General features: G+C 45.8%; 1 protein-coding gene across 2 annotated transcripts in view; it reads right to left on the reverse strand.

The window, feature by feature from the left end:
• MAP2K4 (mitogen-activated protein kinase kinase 4) overlaps positions 1-20,448 on the reverse strand; it is a 63,681-nt gene that overhangs the window by 38,080 nt on the left and 5,153 nt on the right. For both annotated transcript variants that reach the window (XM_066565570.1, XM_066565571.1), the window contains exon 2: positions 2,757-2,859. In XM_066565570.1, coding sequence (XP_066421667.1) covers positions 2,757-2,859 — 103 coding nt within the window. The remainder of the gene's footprint in view (positions 1-2,756; positions 2,860-20,448) is intronic.

The raw sequence follows: 20,448 nt of genomic DNA on the forward strand, positions 1-20,448 counted from the left end.
AGTCTCTGCAACGTCTGCTGCAGGGAAAACAAAGTTAGCAGCTGTTAATCTGGTCTAAGTGACAAAGTCAGCCTGAACTCACAGGAGCTGTGGGCTAACCTGGCAGATCTTCACAGCCACGACTGCTCCCCAGCCTGCACAGCATGGTGATCACACAGCCTCACTGACTGACCAGCCATCAGCCACCAGTACAACTCTTATCTCTTCTCTAGACTCCATCATTCCACCAGTAAAACTCCTACCTCTTCTCTAGACTGCATCCTTCCACCAGTACAACTCTCACCTCTTCTCTAGACTGCATCCTTCCACCAGTAAAACTCTTATCTCTTCTCTAGACTCCATCCTTTCAAGTATGAATTATATTCCTCAACTATTTTTGTAATTGAGGCTCTATTCTGCCTTACCCTGTACAGGTCACATGTAAAATGATGTTTACAACTGTGCTGGATGCCCTACAGACAGGCAGGGAACATATCATGCCAGGATGAAAATCTCTTTGCACTTCTCAAGAAGATTTGGTGGCAGCAGTTCCAGCTGAACCAAACAAGACACAAACACACCTCCTCCATCACATGGAGTCACTGACCCAGAATGGACCTTCCTTCCAAACCCCTGCCTTGCTTTCTGCTGCTCAACACACCATCTCAGGCAGAAGCAACAGGACACCCCTGGATTGGTGGATCCAAACCACAGAACCCCAAATTTCATGTGAGAAAAGAACCTCTCTGTATCTTCAGATCCACCCATCTGGAGCAACAGGGCCTGTCCAGGACAATCCCCAGCAGTGTGGAGCCAGTGCTGGTTTCAGGAGGATACTGAGGCTATTCAGCTCCACCAGGCTGAGAAGTGGCTCGGTGAACACACTCTGCATCAGGAACACGTCTGGGCGAGGAGGTCTGAAATATCCAGCTCAAATCCAAAGTCTAGAAAAGGTTTCTAGCCTACTGAGGAAAAAGTCATTGCAGCATCTCGGGGAAGAAGGCAGGAGACAGAGATACATCAGCTGCCAGACAAACACTGGACAGAAGCATGCAATGAGAAGATGTCAACGCTCCTTTTGAGGAACAGCATCTGCTAAGGCCACACAAAGGACATGAGGACAATTTGCTGCACCCAAGCTCAACCAGCCTCACCACAGAGAAAGCAACCAAGCCAACAGCATCCACCTCTTCCAAACAGAAATGGCCATTACAGCTTGCAGCCTCCCAAAAAAGCTTTAGCACAGACACATCACCATCAATTGTGGCACTTGAACATCTATCATATCCAACCCAGAACACCTGCAAGCCTCAGACCATTAACCAGCTCCATTAACCAGCCCAGGATCCAATCCCTGCCAACAACTGCAGCTCCCACAGAAAAAGAGCAGCACCTGTCTTGCACAGTGTTGACAATCACTTGCACAAACATGAAACTTAAGATGTCACAGACTAACAACGAAAGCTCTTCTGTGCTAGACAAGAGCCACTGTGACTTCCAGTGAATCTGAGACAGAAATCCACACAGATAAGCACAGAAAATTCAAATCCCTATAGATGGCTGATGGTGGGGACTCACTAGCTGAGACTAAATCTTTATTTAATGGACTAACAAGGTCAGAGAGATGAAAGAGCCCCAGAAGGGGTTTTGCAGAAAATCTTAACAAGAGTTTGATGATGTGATGAAACAGAAAAAGCATTTAAATGTGAACTCTATAACCAATAAAAATACTCTATTTCAGAGAGGAAAGAGAAGGAAAGAAGAGGACTTGCTGGACAGGTCACTCAAGATTTTAAGAATAATATAGAGTGCTCTATAAAATTTCTCTATATTGTAATTACTGTCAATAACTCATCAGAAACATGTTCCTAACTTGCTAAAAGCTTGTTTGAAAATCCCCAAAGCTCCCAGGAACAGAGCCCAGCAGGTACGTCCTGGGGAAGCAGAAAGCACTGAGCTCCAGGAGAGAGGCAGTGACATGCAGAGCCAAGCAGGAGCAGCCTGGCAGGGACACTCCAGAGAGCCCAGGCAGCAGGGAGGCTGCAGCTGCAGATTCTGAGACCTGACACTGACAACACTCCTGAGACCTTCAAGAAGAAAAATGCAGGACATATTTTGCATGCTTGCTGCATCTGCCATGGGGACTGGCTGCAGAGCAGCACTGTCCAGCTAGATTGGTGGATCTGAGGATACAAAGCTGATCTTTTTTGGTGCTTGGTATTTATTAGAGTCAGGAACAGCTCTGTGCCACACTTGCTCTCAGACTTTGGACAGGGATATCCTGGGGCTAAACTGGCCAGAAAACTCACTGAGATCTAATCTCTGCATAACTCCCCTAACATCTCCCTGTGGCTAAAATGATAATAATCCTCAATCTTTGTCTGTCTTAGTGCTGAAAACAATTCTGTCACAGTTATGACTTTCACAAGTAACACAGAAACAAGAAATTCTAACAAAATGTAATAAGCTGAATAAAGATACAGGAAAACAACAGTGAATCAGTCTAGATATTAATTATACATGTATCTAGCATTATCAGCTACAACACTCCATTCAATCAATTCTGGAAGGCATTATCTCCAGTGTAAACCAAGAAGATCCCAATTTAACCTTTTCTTTAATTCTGGGAAAAAAATATTTTACAGTGACTCAAAACTGAGAGATTTAAACAAACTGACAAACAACTGGACTAATCAAATTGCATTTAACTAACACTGGGTGATGGCTAATTAATTTCAAAGTTGTTCCACTAGTTGTGCCATTGGCTTTATACTCACATGTGTGGATTTTGGAAAGGAACTCCAGAAGTATTTAGAGTAAATCTTGCTGTGGACTTGAAAGGTGGATTTGCAAAATTTAACTTCAGCGCTTTGCGTTTACCTGGGAGACAATGAACATAAAGTGAACTTTTTGTCAGCACAAAATATTGAGAGCATCTGGAAATAAACAGGAAAAAAATGACATCTTGTAAGAAAAGGATTTAACATTTTACAACATTAGCAAATCACAGCTTGTGTTAGGACATGGGGATGGTGACACAGAGCCAGCTCTCATATCAAGGTCTTCCCCAGCTCATTCCAAGGCAGTTGCCAAAGCAAGGCATCCACAGCACCTCCTGGGACAGCTGGAGCACCTGGATCACCTGCCAGGGCTCCAGCAACCACCACCTCCATCCCCAGGGCTGAGCATCCTTCATGTACACCCACGGGGCACAGAGGCCCCACCTGCCACACACAGCCTGGGGAGGATGGCTCTGAGGAGGGAAAGAGTACCTTGGGATGTCTTTTATATGAGCTCCAAACACAGGATGGCTGTTGGGGTCCAGGGATTTCTTCTGTTATCCTTTGAGTCTGTTTTGTTCACACTCCTGAAACCCCAGCCCCTGTCCACATTGTGTTGGAAGATTTTTCCCTTTCTCACAGCAATGTTTATACAGCTCAGGAGAACACGGGACTTGACATGGTCCAAGATTAAAACTGATACAATTAACTACAAACCCCCATCAGAAAATCTCTTCACAGCCTGCTCCTATTCTTATCATTTGTAAACTTTATGCACCAAGTTTCTTCCTGTTTTCACTCAGGGACAGAACACTTTGTAACTCACTTAAATATTGGTCTATTGATTTCAACCTCAGTAGGTTTCTAAGGATAGTTTCAATTATGTCAATCCACCATCTGAAGCTGGATTTTCTACAAATCCAACAAATACAGAAGCTTAGGCTGCCCCTGGGAAGCAAACAGGATGGTTTGTTTCTGCTCAGCTGATGAACAAGGAATGTGACCGGGAAAAACGAACATCCTGAGAAATGCCAGGAATTTCCATCCAGCACAGATCACATGGAAATGTACTGTAAGTGAAACAACAGACTCAAATGAAGCAAAGTCTGAGGAGAGCCAAAGCAAACTGTGCTCCCCAGCAGCCTTCCACAGCTTCAGCTGTGGACTCCAAACCTTGAGTTTCATCCTGAAAAAGACTTTTGACTCCATGTTTCTAATCCTTGCAGACACATCCTTCTAACTGGAGGCAGAAGAGCCCCTTTAGGTGCAGTTTAGCTGTGATTTTGCTATGCACAGGCTCTTTACAGACCACCCTGTCTCACTACAACAAAGAGGGGTGGGGGTTATGGTGCCTCTGGAATTCACCAATGCCCACCACCACCAAGGCTGGTGACCAAAACCGCCTGAAAATGTGCTGCAGAAATATCCACCCTATATTAATTGTCTTTTAAAGGTTCTGCTATCTTAACACATAATTCTAATCATCAACCATTAGAACATCTACTTCTCTGAGAACTTTTACAGTAAAGACTATGGGAGAGAGAATGATTTGGAAGAAACCAAAACTAACTCTGAAATAGATAACTTTTTCACAAATTAGGGGAATCCTCAACACCAGACCTGAAATTATGAAGTTTCTTGACTTATGGTCTTCCCAATTGTGACCACTGGGTTTGTTCAGCTGCATGTTAATGGTTAGACCAAGCCCAGACCATATTTGAAACCAGGATAGCCCAGATTTCAGCTGAGCAAAGGTGCTAAGTACTACCTTATGTTTTGAGGGAATCTAAACAGGATTGTATCCTATGTTAGGCTGCTCTCCAGGAAGAAAAAAGACAGCCAAAAAGAGCTTTCTGGTTGTAAATAAGTTCATCCACCCATAAGGATAGCAATCTTTATTGCAAATCATCCCAGCTTTAAAGTGGTGGTGGTGTCCTCAAAACAATTTTTAAAAGGAAGTCATCCTTCTACCACCAGGCCTGTGCATGGAACTGAGGTCCAGGAGGGTCCCCAAATGCACAGCCCTTGGCATTCCATAGATCACAGCCAAAATGGACATTGGGAAAAGCACCTACACCACAGCCCCAGAAGAATTTGGGCTCACAGCAGCCCTTGTTCCTTGCTGCACTGGTGAATGGGTGTGAGGCCAAGGACAGAATTATTTATGTGCTGCTATCCGTCACCAGATTTAATCCAAGCACTTGGCTCTGCAGTTAAGTTCTCATCACTGTGAGGCCCCTTCACCACCACCACAGCCAACCAGCCCTCACAAAACAAGAAACAGCTGTCTAGCAGGTCACATGCAGGCCAAAAGTTTTCCTCCAGAGTTAGATTGTGTACTACTATTTTTACTTCACCTAGGACATCTACGATTTACAGAATCACAAAATCATTAAGGTTGGAAAGAGCTCTAAGATCGCAGAGTCCAACCATCACTCCAGCACTGCCACCACCTTGTTCATCATCAAACCACGGCCTCAAGCACCACATCCACATGTTTTTACACTTCCAGGGATGGGACCCCACCACATCCCTGGGCAGCACCTTCCAATGCTTGACAGCTGAAGAAATTATCCCTAATATTCAACCTAAACCTCTCCTGGCCCAGCCTGAGGCAGTTCCCTCTGCTCCTGTCCCTGTTCCCTGGAGCACAGCCCGACCCCCTCGGCTGTGCCCTCCTGGCAGAGCTGTGCAGAGCCACAAGGGCCCCCCTGAGCCTCCTTTTCTCCAGGCTGAGCCCCTTTCCCAGCTCCCTCAGCCACTCCTGGAGCTCCAGACCCTTCCCAGCTCCATTCCATTCCCTGGGCATGCTCCAGCCCCTCAAAGTTTGTCTTGTCATGTTGGACTCAAGGTGCCTCAGCAGTGCCCAGCACAGAGGGATTGTCACTGTCCTGGTCTTGCTGGACACACTGTGGCTGGTACAGGATGCCCTTGGCCATTTCTCCAAGTCTCTGAGTCACTTCCTGCTGGAGAAGGCAATTCCAGCTTCTTCCCAGAATTTCCTCACCACCATTCCTGCATGCCACACCTCAAGAGCACTGCTTCCCACGTTCAGGTTACACAGAACAAAATGCTCCCTTTTCAAGCAGCAAGATTTTCAAAACAGCAGCAGTTTAATGGATTTGTCCAAGGCTTCTATACTGCAAGGGCACACACTGATCACTGTAAGAATATTTTCCACTCGTTCAACTCTGCAGGATCAAGCTCTTGATTGAGCAAGGCCAAGGGAGCACAGGTCACAGTGTTCAAGGGAATCTCAGTGCACAGGTAAATATTCTCCCTGGTCAGAGGCTGAAGTCACTCTCTGCTTGTGGAGTGATGATACACCAGGAATCAAACCTGCTCTCTCTCTCCTTACTGTAACCAGGAAAAAAAGAGATACAACCACAGAAACACAAGCTGTGACAGCAAACAGCAGGAAGGAAAGTCAATGGATCTGTAATGAACTGTGCAATCTTTCTACCTCTCCCTTGTAATAGTAAAACATCTTAAAAAAAGACAGAGGAAATGGGGGAAAATGGATTATTTACCTCTATTTGGAAACAGAGCTCAATGCTTGAGGTAATTTTCTTAATAGAAAACTATCAGCTCTGATTCCTTCCAAGGTAATTCCAAGCAAAGCTCATGCAAACTCCAAGGTGAGACATGAAAAAAAACCAAAAGCAACACAGATCTCTGCTCTTCCAACAGCTTTAAAAAACCAAACTGCTGTATCTTGTCTGCTAACAAAATGCCTGCTTTGATGTAGAGACAGCAAAGAACATTTACCTGCGTTCAGAGCTGCAGCCCTGCAGTTGCTGACATCCTGAAGGCTCACAGGATTTCCAGCTGGTTATTCCTGCTGCTGTTAGCATAGCTCTGCCTGCCCACAGACCCTTCCAACTACATCTTGCACTTGTATTTCCTTCCTTCCCAGTCTTGCTCATGGATCTTCTCCAACACCAGCACAACTCATTTGAGACTAAAGGAGGTTTCCAGTCTTACACTCAAGATAAACTATTTTTCAAGAAAATCTAGTCAAATTTTGCAACAAAACTTGAAGAACTTCAACATGTCATGCAGCTCTGTTTGAGGAGTCTGGATGAAAGAAGAGGCCTGGGGTTTGATTTATGAGTTTTAAGAGCTGCAACCACAGAAATTCACTTTAAAGGGTACAAATATTTTCAGTGCATCTGTCTGTTACTGTCCTTTTTAATCATTCAATGAAACCTTCAATTTCCAATGATCCTAGAGTCAGCATTCAAATCTGAAATGATGATTTTGCCCTGGAGTAAGCTAAGTATGCTCATTTTTAGGAGTCACCTCATTAGAAAGAGGATTTAGCCATAATTCACCCGCAGCCACAAGGGTGCTTCCAGCTAGGGAGTACAAACACCCAAGCCTAGAGCAGCCAGGACTCTGGAAGGATTACTGGCCCCTGTAATGAGCACACTCCATGGCAAAACAATTGTACTAGACAATATTTCAGTGAGACATCTGCATGACTTGGGGCTGGGAGGTGGCTCACAGCTGCACCAGCAGACACCCACCCACCACTGCAGGATAAGGGCTACATCCAACAGCACTTCCAGCATCTATAAATACCTCCACCACAACGCCTGCTAAAGTAGGTTAAGCTTAGAGGGCAAGAAATTGCAATCGGATTAAGATTAGTTCCCTCAGACTGGAAACTCCCAGGAGCAAAACCTGAGAATGAAGTCTCTGCCCTCTCCAATACCCACTGGTAACCTTTAATATAATCCCTGATACTGCCCTGCATGGAAACACCATTTGTATAAAGAGGGTTAAAGCTCCCCGCCCAGAGGAGGGTGCAGCACTAGGATGAAACAGCAGCTTCCAGCCCAAGCTGGGGTTCAGGCAATTTCCAGCTGGAGAGCAGCATTTGACACATGGCTCACAGTCCATCACCAAGCCTGGTGGAACACTGCTGCACAGAACCTGCAGGCCTCAACTGTCTCCAAACAAGAGGTGCTGCCACACCAGGAGACTGTGTGTGCTCTCACAGCAGCACTGTGCTTCACCCAAAATATTCCTGCAAGCTGTGCCCAAGGCAGCCACGGCATAACCCCGCAGAGCTGAGCCTGTCAGGGAGCAGCTGTCAGGAACAAAGGGTGACACTGCCCTGGGAAATTTATTGGGCAGCACCTGGAACCTCTCCTGGTGAACAACAATAATAAATTATGCAAAGGGCCATGCACGATACTTTTTCAATATGAAACAGCACAGCAACAATTATAAAATATACCATAGGAAGGAGGGCTGGGGAGGGGGTTTGATTGATTTTATTACTTTTCTTTTTAATTTTAGGAGCCTGTACTCAGACTAAAAACAAGGGGAAAAATCTGCCCTTGAGGCCTTTGCTTAAGGTCAATGGAAAGGATTTCATTTCTTTGGATAAAGCAACAAGTATGTTTCCATCATCCCTCTAGATACCTTAGGCCAGCAAAGTGGTAACACCAATCACAGCCTGCATCCCACTGGCTCCAATAAACACCTTGGACCCAGACTGAATCCTACAGTGACACAATAAGAACAAGAAATCCTCCCGAGGCAGGTGAATAAGAATAGTTACATGTTGCCTGTCACCAACTAGTTAAATAACTAGAAAGAGAAATAAAAATAAGTGGAGAAAGTGTATGTGTAAAAATGTGTAAAAATGTTCAAGCTGCACTAACATGTACAAATAAAATTTTGGAAACAATCTGTACTATAGTGAGGAGACTCATACTGGAATGGGCTTTTAAGAGGCTTCAGACTCTCCTGGGGAGGGACAATGCTCTGACCCCAGCACTGGGCTGCTTTCCCACTTCACCACTATTTCCACAAGAGACAATCCTTTGCACAATGCAAGTGTAGCAGATCTTCATGTCTGGATCCCAAACTTTCTAACATATAGGGTTGTTTGGGGTTTTTTTCCAAATACTACCAGCCTGACATCTATGCATAACTAAAAATACACCAAGCCAATTGTTCAAGTTTGGATCTGCTTCACATGAGCTGGTCTCTTGCTTGTGAGTGCCCATGTGTGCTGTTCTGAACAACTGATCAGTATCTTCACAGCCTTAGAGAGGAACTGAGCCCTTCTGAAAACCTGGTCTCAGCTGCAAGGTTCTTTCTGCACTGTTACACTGGGAAAGATTTTGATCTGGATCTTAACACCTTGGAACACATGGTCCCAATGGGCATTTTTGTTTAGTTCTGCTGAATTATAATGGAGGTGTGTAGAGTTGCTTAAGCAAGAAATTAAATTGCAAATCTAGAGAGTATATAAAGCTTTTAGATGTCTTTGAAAGCACTTGGCTGGAGAACTTTTAGATACTAAATTCAAGGCAATTTTGTGCTAAGCTTTAGAAGTGGTATCTGTAGATAGATCTATCTGATCTATTTTTGTACTCCCCCAATTTGGATTTCAGAAAACAATGTTCCAATTCCAGGGGTAAGGGCTAGATCCAAAGACAAAGAGCCTAAGAACAGCTGCAGTGGTCCATCTAGCACATCATCCTGCCCTCCATCACAGCACAAGATATCAACGAAAAGAGTGATAAGCAAAGCCACAACATCCTTCCTTCAGCTATTCTTTCATCCTCCAACCACTTCCAACCCAAGGCCCTCCTCAGTCAGCCATGGTACCTCTGTGTTTAATGACTGCTGCTGGGTTTTACTTCCCCAGTCCTATCCCATCCTCTTGTTGCTTTGTGAGTGCCAGACCCCATCCTACCAGGCTGGCAAGAGCTCACCCAGCTCAACCCAACGCTTGATTGAAGCCCTCAGACTCCAAATCAAGCTCAACAAGACAAACCCAACCCAGCAGCTCAGCTATTAGGAGAGACAAAACCTGCCACCTATACCTGGTGCTCTGTCACCACCCACTTTGTCCCCTGGTGACACAGGACCTGCCCTGACACTTGCATTTGAGACACAACCTGAGTTGGTTGAATTTCCACCACTCTGCCCAGCACAGCAGCAGCACAGATCTCCCCATGGCCACACAACAGGTCTGGGTGTTCCCAGTGCATCCTCTCCCTGTCTGCAGGGGAGCAGATCCTCAGTGCCACAGGGGATGGGCAGAACCCAGCCCCAGGGTTTGCCCAGCTCTTCTCCACTATGGCCAGGGGTGCCCTGCTGCCATTCACAGCTCTCCAACCAGCACTTAAATTACTCTGCTTTCCAAGGAACTGGAGAGGGGAAAAATGAAGGAAAATTCCCATAGAAAGGAATAAAAAAACCAAAAAAGGGCAAAAAAATCTAAAAAAGCTTACTTAAATGAACTTCGGTTCGCTTTCATTACTTTGTTCAAACCTTTCCTCATGCTGAAATCCAGCAGAAACACCCATAGGCCAGTTATTTCTCAACACCAAAATAACTTAATGAACACTAAGAGGCTTTGTTAAACATCACACCACAGCTCTGTGAACACCAGCTTTTGGGCTGGAAGGCAGCTTTTTTTTTTTTCTGGTAAGAAAAACATTACAAAAAAAAAAAAACTCTTGTGCACTCATAAAAGTTCCAGCTTTGTACTGTCTTGTGAAGCATTCAGTACAAATTAGCAGGACAACAGGAAGGAACCCCTGATTCCCACTGCTGAGACATGTCAGGCATTGTCTAATGACTGATGTTTCAACAGAATTTTCAGCTTTAACAGCTTGGCAGCATCAAACCCTCTTCAGAAAGACACACAGCGATGGCACTCGTGCCCAACATTGTCATTCAAGTGACAAAAGACACGGAATGCCAGGAATGCTCTGCTGCAGTGCTGGGAGGAGTGAAGGCAGCAGGTACCAAAGGCCTTGCAGGGCTCCACTGAAGAAGGCTGGAGTCCATAAGGGATTTGGGCACAGGGCTGCTGCCTTCAGGAGCTTGGCAGATTGACAGGGCTGCCTCCAACAGCTGGCTGCTCTCAACAGCACTCTGGGTATTTACTTAGGTGGGAGAAATCTTCACTTTCTTGCTAGTGAACATAACACTGAAGTGTGACAACAATGAAACCTCTTCCTCAAGGAAGAACTGCACGGATGGACGCAACAGGCAAGGGATCTGCAGCAATGAGCAACAGCCTGGCTTTGGAACATCAGCTGATGCAGCTCTAGACAAACACCCTGCATCCTGTCAGTGAAGAGAGAACAGATCTAAAAAGACAAATCATATTTTAAATAAAGACCTTAATCCAGCCGTTCCTAATGCAAGCAAACACTGCAGAAAGTGAAAGTAGAGAAATGAGAAGCTCAATCCCGTTACCTGCAGAGCAGGAAGCTGAGGGTTTTGTGGTTTTCCTTTTCTGTGTGGTTCCAGATGAGTAAAACCCCAGTGTTCCCAGCCAGGACAAACCCAAGCCTCTGCAGAGCTTGGCTCCAGCACATGGATCACAGTCAGGAGCTGAAACTGCTGTAGAGAGCTCTGCTCTCCTTCCACCACCCAGCTCAAAGGGTTCTGCTCCCCCTAAGGACACACAAACCCTTTATTTCCACAGCAGGGGAACTCCTGCTGCCTTTTTATTGCTACAGCTTTTATAACTGAAAAAAAGAGTGCTTTTTATACTTTGTGTTTATCTTGCAGCACTATTAACAGGCCCTGACCATAGGACTGGGATCTTGCTGTGAAATGTAATGAAATTACATTGGGAAAGGACCTTTACATCAAAGTCTGCAAAATAAATTTCAAACAGTTTTGAGGTTTGCAACCCTGATAGAAACAGAAAAAAAAAAGAGAAGAGTCCCTGACCCTTTTATTTTCTTTATACAGACTTGTCAGCAAAACACAAATGGGAAGGAACTACCCCTGGGAACAGCCCTTCCCACAGACAAGGCAGAGCTGGGCACAGGCAGGAGCCCAAAACACAGAAACTGAGACTGGTCTGGGCTGCTGCCTGGGCAAGGAATGCCATGGGACAGGGACCTGAGCCACGGGAGGCTCAGCACTGCATCCTGCTGCTCTGCAGAGCTGCATCCCAGTGCACAGCAGAGGCTGTGCTGCTCCCTTTAGGCCAGCAGCAAGTCAGTTCCATTGCATATTTGCCCCCTCATTTCACCATTTATTAATGCCCTGACTGCTTAACCCAAATCTAGGTTAGCAGAACATCAACACACCTCTGCCTCACCCGACAGCACAGTTTTGCTGAATTATTCACTAAGGCAAAGCTGCCATCTTGAACTGAGACTTGCTGCTGTTTTCCCATGAAAGGGCTGCAGAGCACTGGGGATCAAACCCTGCCACTTCTCAATGGCTTACAAGAGAAATTCAGACACCCGTGTTACATTCCTTTCATTCACAACAAGCAGAGGATGTGCAAAGCATCTCTCTCCAGTAAAAACCTTTGATCTTCCAGCACGGAGAACAGCAACTGCCTTTTCTTTCTCAGCACAAAATAACCCACACTTTCCAATTAAAGATGTTCTTCTTGAGGAAAAGAAGTGGAGACACAGCAGAATCCATCAGTTAACAGGTATGTGCCAGCCTGTGCCAGGTCCAGGCCAGATCCCTCCTGCCCTCTGTAAGTGCCACCAGTTTCATCATCAACAATTACTAAGCACTGACTGAGTACTTGAACAAATAAATTAACACCCAATTCCTGCCACAGAGCTCTAGCTTGCAAAAGAGGTTTGAAATTTCAGCTTCAAACATCAAGTTTCCTAAATATCTGTATATCCTGAGCTAATAGAAAGCTATTAACAATAAATCAGTGCTTTCCAACCCTGTCCTAGGGGAGTTATTCTGACACATGGGCTCACTCTGGGCTGGAACAGTGAAGCATAGCTCCTATGAGCTCTTCCACGACAGAAAAACACCAGTCTGTGAAACGAAATGGACAACAAAAGATTCTCTATGTACAGTATCTCAGAAGCAATGTCTCTGAACAGCAGTCACAAAATTCTGAGATAAAACCCAAAGACATCAACTGTTTAAAAAGACATTAAAAATAATCTCTTCAGATATTAAAATTGCTGCAACAAATTTGCCTACAGAGTAAAAACAAAAAAATCTTTGTGTAAATTCAAAGAAATGCAAAGGCACAAGATTTCTACCATTCAGATTTAAGGAAAAAAAAAACCAAACCAAAAAGTGAAATAAATAGTGCTACCCTTATGTCACAGGCAAAGCAGAAGGCACAGATCTACTTCAACAATTGGTGACCTTTTAAGAAGACTTAATTAATTTTTGCAACAGCAGCAATGTGAGAAACAGTTGCTCTCTCAGGAGCAGAATGGTGTATCTGGTTAGTTTCAAGAAAAAGCAAATTCTCAGCACCAATATTGATAAAAAAGCAAGGATAATGCTAAAAAAAGGCACAGCTCTCTCTTTGTGCTTTTGCACAGAAGCCTCTCTGACAGCCTAAAGTAAAAGACCATTTCTCATCCATCCACTCAAAGGAGAGCACCAGCATTAAGAATCTCCTTTTATCTTTCAACATTTACTCTTAAAATCATAAATAAAATGGATTTTTTCAATCAAACTTTAGGCTGCACTGCTCTGAACACAGAGCAGTCCCATCATCAGGACCCAGGGGACAAACACTGGCATCTGGCAGGAAAGGAGTGGACCAGGGTACCACATAAAGTAACAAACTTTAAGACTGAAGAGATTGTTTTATTCCCAGAAAGCTGAAAGTTTGCAGGAAACCTGCCCATATTAAACAATATTTTAAAACAGATGGTCCAGCTGCTCGTGCCCAGGCAATTTCCCAGAGAAGCCCAGCCCTCCAGCACTGCCACCACAGCAAAAGACCAGACCTGGTGGAGCACAGCATTCCACACTTGCATCAGAGACACCTGCCCAGAGCAGGGGAGGACGTGTACAGTGGCTTTTTCTGAAATTCCCCCACAGGTGCTGCCAGTGACAGCTCACCTGTACAACAGCAACCTGGGCAAGCAGCTCTGCCTGCAGCCCCCTCTTCTCCCCCACCAGCAGCCAAGCCAGACTCACAGAATGCCAAAACTGGGTGAGAAAACTTTCAAGACCATCTCATTCCACCCCCTGCCATGGCAGGGACACCTCCCACTATGCCAGGTTGCTCCAAGCTCCATTCAGTCTGGCCTTGGACACTTCCAGGGATCCAGGGGCAGCCACAGCTGCTCTGGGCAGCCTGTGCCAGGGCTTCATCACCCTTATAGGGAATAATTTCTTCCCAAGCAAAGAATTTCTTCCTAATCACAGAGAGATCACACCAGATAACCACACTACAGACCTGGGTACAGATCCCTTGCTTGATATAAGGGGCAGGTCATGGCAAAGCTCCCAGTCTGAGCAGTGACAAGGACCCGAGCCACCAACATTTGGAAGAGGCAGGTGTGATCCAGCAGGCTCTGGGATGCAGGCACTACAGCAATGTGCATGAGGAATTTGGCACCACTGCACTCTCAGGAAGCAGCAACCTTGCTGTTTACCCTTTTACTAGGGTAAATAACCAGGAGCAAACACAAAATTTCGCTGCTAAAGAAATAAGCACCATAAAATCTCTCCATAAAAATTCCCCAAGCGCAGTGGATTTTGAAAGTCTGTGTAAAAAAGGCTCTCCTGGTGTGCAGAGGGCAGGCGGACCCTGAGTCCGGAAGGAGCCTGAGAGTCTGCCCAGCTAATCCCCATGCTCTCACTGGGTAACAGAAGACTGCTGCAAAAATATCAGCCAGTAGCCCCAACTCTGATCCAGCTATCTTCTTCCCTTGCCCTTGTCCCCATTAACTCCTTCTCCCTCCAAGCTCCCAGGAGGAAGCCCTGCATTACAAACTGACTATCCCATATAGTGCACCAGCCCTGCATACAAACTGACTGTCCCACACAACAGCACCACGAGTCCTCTCCTGCCTCCTGCAAGGTTGTCCCAGCACCACAAAGAAGTTTTCCACTTTTGCAGCCACCTGTGGGTGGCCCTGTGGCCGGAGCCAGCCCTGCTGCCTGCCTGGCCCATGCTCACCACAATGGTTTATGATGCTCAACTTCTGCAGGACAGCAGGAGTCCCAAGCTTTTGCTGAGAAGGTGGGAGCTGCATGACTTTGTGTCAGTAATGCAAGAGTCATCTCTGCTTGTGGCACCAGCACAGCTTCACTCTGCTCCTGGTGCTGCTGCCCTCAGAGGCATCTGAGAAGGGGGGAAGCTGAGGTGTACCAACCTGGCCTTGCTGCCCATGTTTTCTGCTCCATACAAGACCATCAACAAACCCCAGAGACAATGTGAACTCCAAAGATATCACAAATAACATCCCATCAGTGGGAACAGAGCATTCATATGCTGGAAAGGGGAGAGGAGACTGGTTCCTTGCCTAGCCCAAGGCACACCAGAGCAAGAATACCATCATACCCTAAAACACCTCTGAGACACAGGCATTACAGAGGGAGCAGCACATGCATGTTGAAGATGCCAGATCAACAGCAACACAGGTGCCATGAAACCACCAAGGTGTGGCAACAGGAAGAGTATTATCAGCTAATGACTGAAATCCTCTACTGAAAGCCAAGAGTCCTAACTGTTTTTAAGGAGGAGTCTGATATGGTTATGCATGAGGTAGAAAGGGGTAAACTAGTGGAGACAAAGTTTTAAACTTGTCATAGGAATCCCTGGGCATCCAGCTTGCCAGTTCCCTTAGCAGAGGATAAGGGCATTAGCTGGGCTCTGGCTGGTCCCAGCAGAATGTGTGTGCCCATGCACTGCAGACACAATTCTTCCACTGTCTTGCTATATGTCATTATTTTTCTCTTTTCAAAGAGATTTCCAAAGGTTCTTGCATTTCTTTGAGCCCTAACATGGACCAGGTCATATCAAACCCACAGTCATCTAAAACAACTGCAATACTTGGGATTGAATCATCAAGGTTGGAAGAGCACTCGGTTTCCTCCTGGCACGAGTCAATGCTCCTGCTGGGCAGTAAAGCAGCAGCAACTCCTGACAGCCTGGATGAAGATGACCCAAACTTCCCCTCCACCAGCTCAGCTGTCATGGAGCAACCTGTGCTGGTTGCTAAACCCAAAACTCTTGAACACAATGCTGAAGGGACAGGAAGATGATGACCCCAATCTTATTACACCATTAATTTCTGCATTGCTCAACAGCAAGGACATCAACCTGTTGAAGAACGTTGTCACAAAGCACTATCTGTGCTTGGTTTGGGTCTCAAGGAGTCAGGACATGCCAGCACAGGATTATTCTGAGAACACTGGGCAGTCAGAGCTCTGCTGCTGAAGTCAGAGTACCACTGAGCCCTGGAGGGAAACCCTACACAAACCTTCCCAGAAAGCTGTTATTTACTACGTGGAAACAACACTGTGGACAAGTGGCTCCTGGACTGTGTCCCAGGTGCTGTGAGAGCAGCACAGTGCCCTGCTATGGGGCAGGGTGCCACTCAGACTTTTGGCAGCTCACAGTGAAGCAGGGCTCCTGCTGCCAGTTCAGTTGCAGGCTCCCATTCAAGTCAGCCCTGACTAAGGCCTGTCTATATTAAAGCAAATTACCAGACCTAGAAACATTGCAGGGCTTCATTGAAATTAACCCTGCATTCACACATTCTTCATTTCCCATATTTTTGTAAGGCAGGAAAAAAGCAGCCACACTGACAAATGAGACTGGGAATTTCTTCAATTCACAGAAGATTCCAAATGATGGCCCTGATGGGGAAGCCAGGACCCTCCAGACAGGCACACATGGGCCTCAGACACCAGCTCCCAGCACTCCTGTCTCAATCTTTGCCACTTCCACACTTGCTGACAAGATCCTTCTCCCATCTGCTCAGCTGCAGTCCTCATCAGCAGGATCAGCAGGGATGAAACCACAGAAACAGGCCAGAGAGTAAATTTTTGTTCTTAGCCCCATGACATCTAGCACTGATACACAGTGGCAAAACTTAACCCATAAAAAGCCTATCTGGCTATTTATGACTCTGGCACAACCAGCTGGACAGATAAGCTCCAGACTATTACTCTAATTCTTCTCAAAAAGAAATACATTAATTAGAAATATATTTTAAAATAGATTTTGCATTTCCAGGAGAATGCTGGCAGGCTTGTTCAGATATTCCACAACATGTGGCTCCAGTGCAGAAAGAACTCAACTGCCAAGCTGCTGCTTAAAACAGCACATATCTAAACCTTTGCATCCAACCCTTTCTTCTTCCAACACAAGTCTGAGCTCATTCACAACTCCTCTGTGTAAACTTGCATACTAACTTACACCTTACTGTCACACTTTCTAGTGACAACAGCTGGGCTAGATCAGATCAGAAAGCTGACCTCTTCCTCAAATCACAAAGCAAACCAGCTCTAAAAGCTGACATGCCAATAGCCAACTTTCCACACACCGATTGCTGCAGCTACCCCAAGGCAAAAAGGACCTTGAAGAACATCTCCTCATCTCCTGGCCAGCATTGTACAAAACCATTCTGACCATCCTCCCCCTTCCTACTTTCTGCCCCTGCAGGTTTCTGAGTGGGACAAGGGAAAACAAGAGGATAGCAAAGGTGGGATGAGGTTTCCAGAGTCTGGCATGAGGCCAAGTCCTGAACTGAGTGTTCAGGAGAGGAACTGGTCTCTACAGGAAAACTCGGACATGGTCCCACTGCTCCCCAAAGAGATTTCCAAACGCACTGCTTTCATCTTAGTCCACAACCCCTCCCAGGTCAAACAACACAGCCATATGTTTTTAAAGGAAACTGTTTTATCTCTGTCCACAAACCTCTTCAAAGTACACTTTGCTTTCTGGTCCAAAAGCAAAGTGATAGCTAATTCACTTCAGAGACCCACTTCCAGAGAATTAGGTCCAAAGCAAACCACACAACCCTTCTGGTCCAGAGAAAAAAAATAAGCCTAGACAAAAAGGGATAAAGGATAAACTCCCGTTCAGCTCAGCTGTCTGCTCCCAACAGCTGTGCTCCTTACGCCACAGGGCATCTCCCGAAGCACCTCAGAAAGATCAGATAAATTATTCAAAACACAGACTAATTCCTGGCACTTGGACTCTTTGTTTGCTCCAGGACCAGCAGAGCTGTCTGCTTCCTGGAGGGCTCGCCCTGCCTCCAGTAAAGGGCAAACAGCAAGGCTTTGATTTGCAAAAGAGGAACTCAATTTGGCAGCTAATAAATACACAATTTGTGCAATACACATACTCCCATCTCCCTTGATGCTCATACCCACTGAACACTGTCACTGTACCGCCAATGTGCACGACAGGTCAGCTCACCTGAGAGGAGAAACAGGAGAGAAATGGGCAGCGATACTTGGCAACACCGTGCTGTGTTGTGCTTCCTCACTAACAGCAATAGCAGAGATCTCAGCACCGAGGGTACAGCCTGAGGTGTCAAGGTCACACATTTTGGAAGATGCTCTGCAGCATCACATGATACTCCTGATGCAAATCCAGGCCAATGATACCTCACATGCCCTGCAAAGGATCTGTGCAGGCATGGAGCAGGCACCCAACAGGGCTGCAGAGAGCTCCACTGGGACTGTGCTTAAACAAACCTGTGACATCTGATAAAAACCACGTTTGCACCTTTCCATCTAACCACGAGGAGACACAGACATGTACACCTGCATGAACTGCAGGACTCATCTTGAAGAAACAGCCACCTAAGCAGACCAGGAATGTACATCATGGGGAGCTTCAAGATCTAAAGCTACCCCTCAAACAAATGTAAACCCAGTAGGATTGCAGATGACCATAAGAACCAGACTAGTGTACATAAAATAAAAGTTTAGAACCAAAGTCAGCACCACAGACTGTCCAGAACACCAGCTCCAAAATGCAAATGTTCAGGCTGACAAAACTTCACTGCTGAGGCAGAGCAAGTTTTCAACTCTCCCTTCCCTCCTTTCCATTATTTCCAAATGTATTTTGGCTGCCAAAGTTTATCAGTCTTCTTTTACATACTTTGGTTTAAAACACATCCCTACTGTCCTCTGGATGCTCTGAGTTTACCGTGTTAAATCACAGGAGTTAGTTCAAGTCTCTCCTACTGCAAATCTCCCTGCAGTCAGTCTATCCTTCCCTTCAGCTTCAGGGTCTCAGGAAAAAGGCCAATTCACTCAGACACAGTTCCAAAGAGGGAAAACAGGTCCTGAGCTGGGACCACGCATGAGGCAAGAAGACAAACATGGTCCAACATGGGACATGCCTACAAGGTGAACAAACAGATGTGTGTGTTAAAGGTACATGTATATAAAAGGTCCACCCACGGCAGCTCTTGCAGTCACTTCAATGCTGCTAGCACAGGAGCACCCCTTTGACAGGCTGCCACATGAGGTGTCACCTGCAGTGGCAGTTTTCCAAGCATCTCATATACAGTTTACATAAATCCACCTAGCAAACCTCAGCAAGAGACCTGTAACTGAGATAACTTGTCCAACCACTCAGCAACAGTACAAAGACGTGGGTGGGGGTAGAAAACAGGGTGCAGAGTCACAGCAAAAATTATTTTGTCTTGTTCAGACACTAACATAACCAAGAGTAAAAACCAAAGCTCCAAAGCTGCACAAATCCTCCCTGCAATCCTGTCCCAGGAGAATGAGATGAAACCCACTCTCCCTGCATTTCACACTTTATGAACAATGGCTTAACCCCTCAGCACCTTCACGGGCACTTTCCTTCTCATTGATTTGGATAATCAAGTATTTCAATATTTTGACAGCCAAGTCAGTGCCAACTGCAAGGGGTGAGCCTCAAACTCACGTTGCAGACATCCTGCAAACCAGAGGGACAATGAACATGCAATAGCTGTTCCATTCTCAGCCTAGCAGAGACACAGTACTCAACTTATCTATGAGCTGAACTGAAGAAACCCAGGTGAAGTGTCTCTCTCCAGGGATTTACCATGAGCAACCACTGCACATTAAGTAAACAAGCTACAGTAACACACCTTTTTGAAAGGCATTTTTCCATGCTCAACAGGCACTGTGCTGTCATTTACCCCTTGCTCACACATCCCTTCTACAATCAAACAAATCCACAACATGAAAAGAAACCTGAGTACCCAGAAGAGAGACAAAAGCCCTTTGCCAGGGGAACACCAGCAGCCTGGAATAACACAGTGGAAGATTCACATTACTGAAGGTATTGGCCAAGGGAGCAGCAGCAGAACTGCACAGGCAGAACTGAAAACCAGAAATCAGCCAAACTGATATAAAAACAGTTTAAAGATGCATTAACCCCTAGGCATATAGACTTAAAGACAAAGATTCTTTGGAATGAGTGTCATCAGAGGGACTCTTCATTGCAGAAGAGATATTACAGCCCAGCAACCATAAATGACCAGGATCATCAAAGGAATCCCCAAAAAATTTGTTCATCTCTCCAAAGGCAGCAGACAACACTGTGCAATAATAAAAATAATCTATCCTGACCAGAATATCCATGAAGAAGCCAATATCCCAAGGTGATACTTCCTGAACCACAGTGAAAAGGCTCAACTGCCAGCATCAGGCAGGTTTTCCTCAGCCTGCTGCTGCAGCATAGCAATCCCCACCTTCCTGAGTGGATGCTGCTGTCTGAGTACAAGGCAGAAGGGCAAGACACACATGCACATCTAAGGAGGCATTTAAATGCAATGAAGCTCATTTCAAATGAGGTACATGAGAGCAGGGAACATCAGCAGCACCTGCCCAATGCTGCTCCAGACCAGTGCCCTCCAGCCTTTGAGAGGATGCCAGAAGCATCACATCCATTCAGAGATTTTTATACCTTCTTTATAAACATCACTTCAGTGGAGCCTGGAGA

This window comes from Molothrus aeneus, chromosome 25 (genome assembly GCF_037042795.1).
Source record: "Molothrus aeneus isolate 106 chromosome 25, BPBGC_Maene_1.0, whole genome shotgun sequence".
NCBI lineage: Eukaryota > Metazoa > Chordata > Aves > Passeriformes > Icteridae > Molothrus > Molothrus aeneus.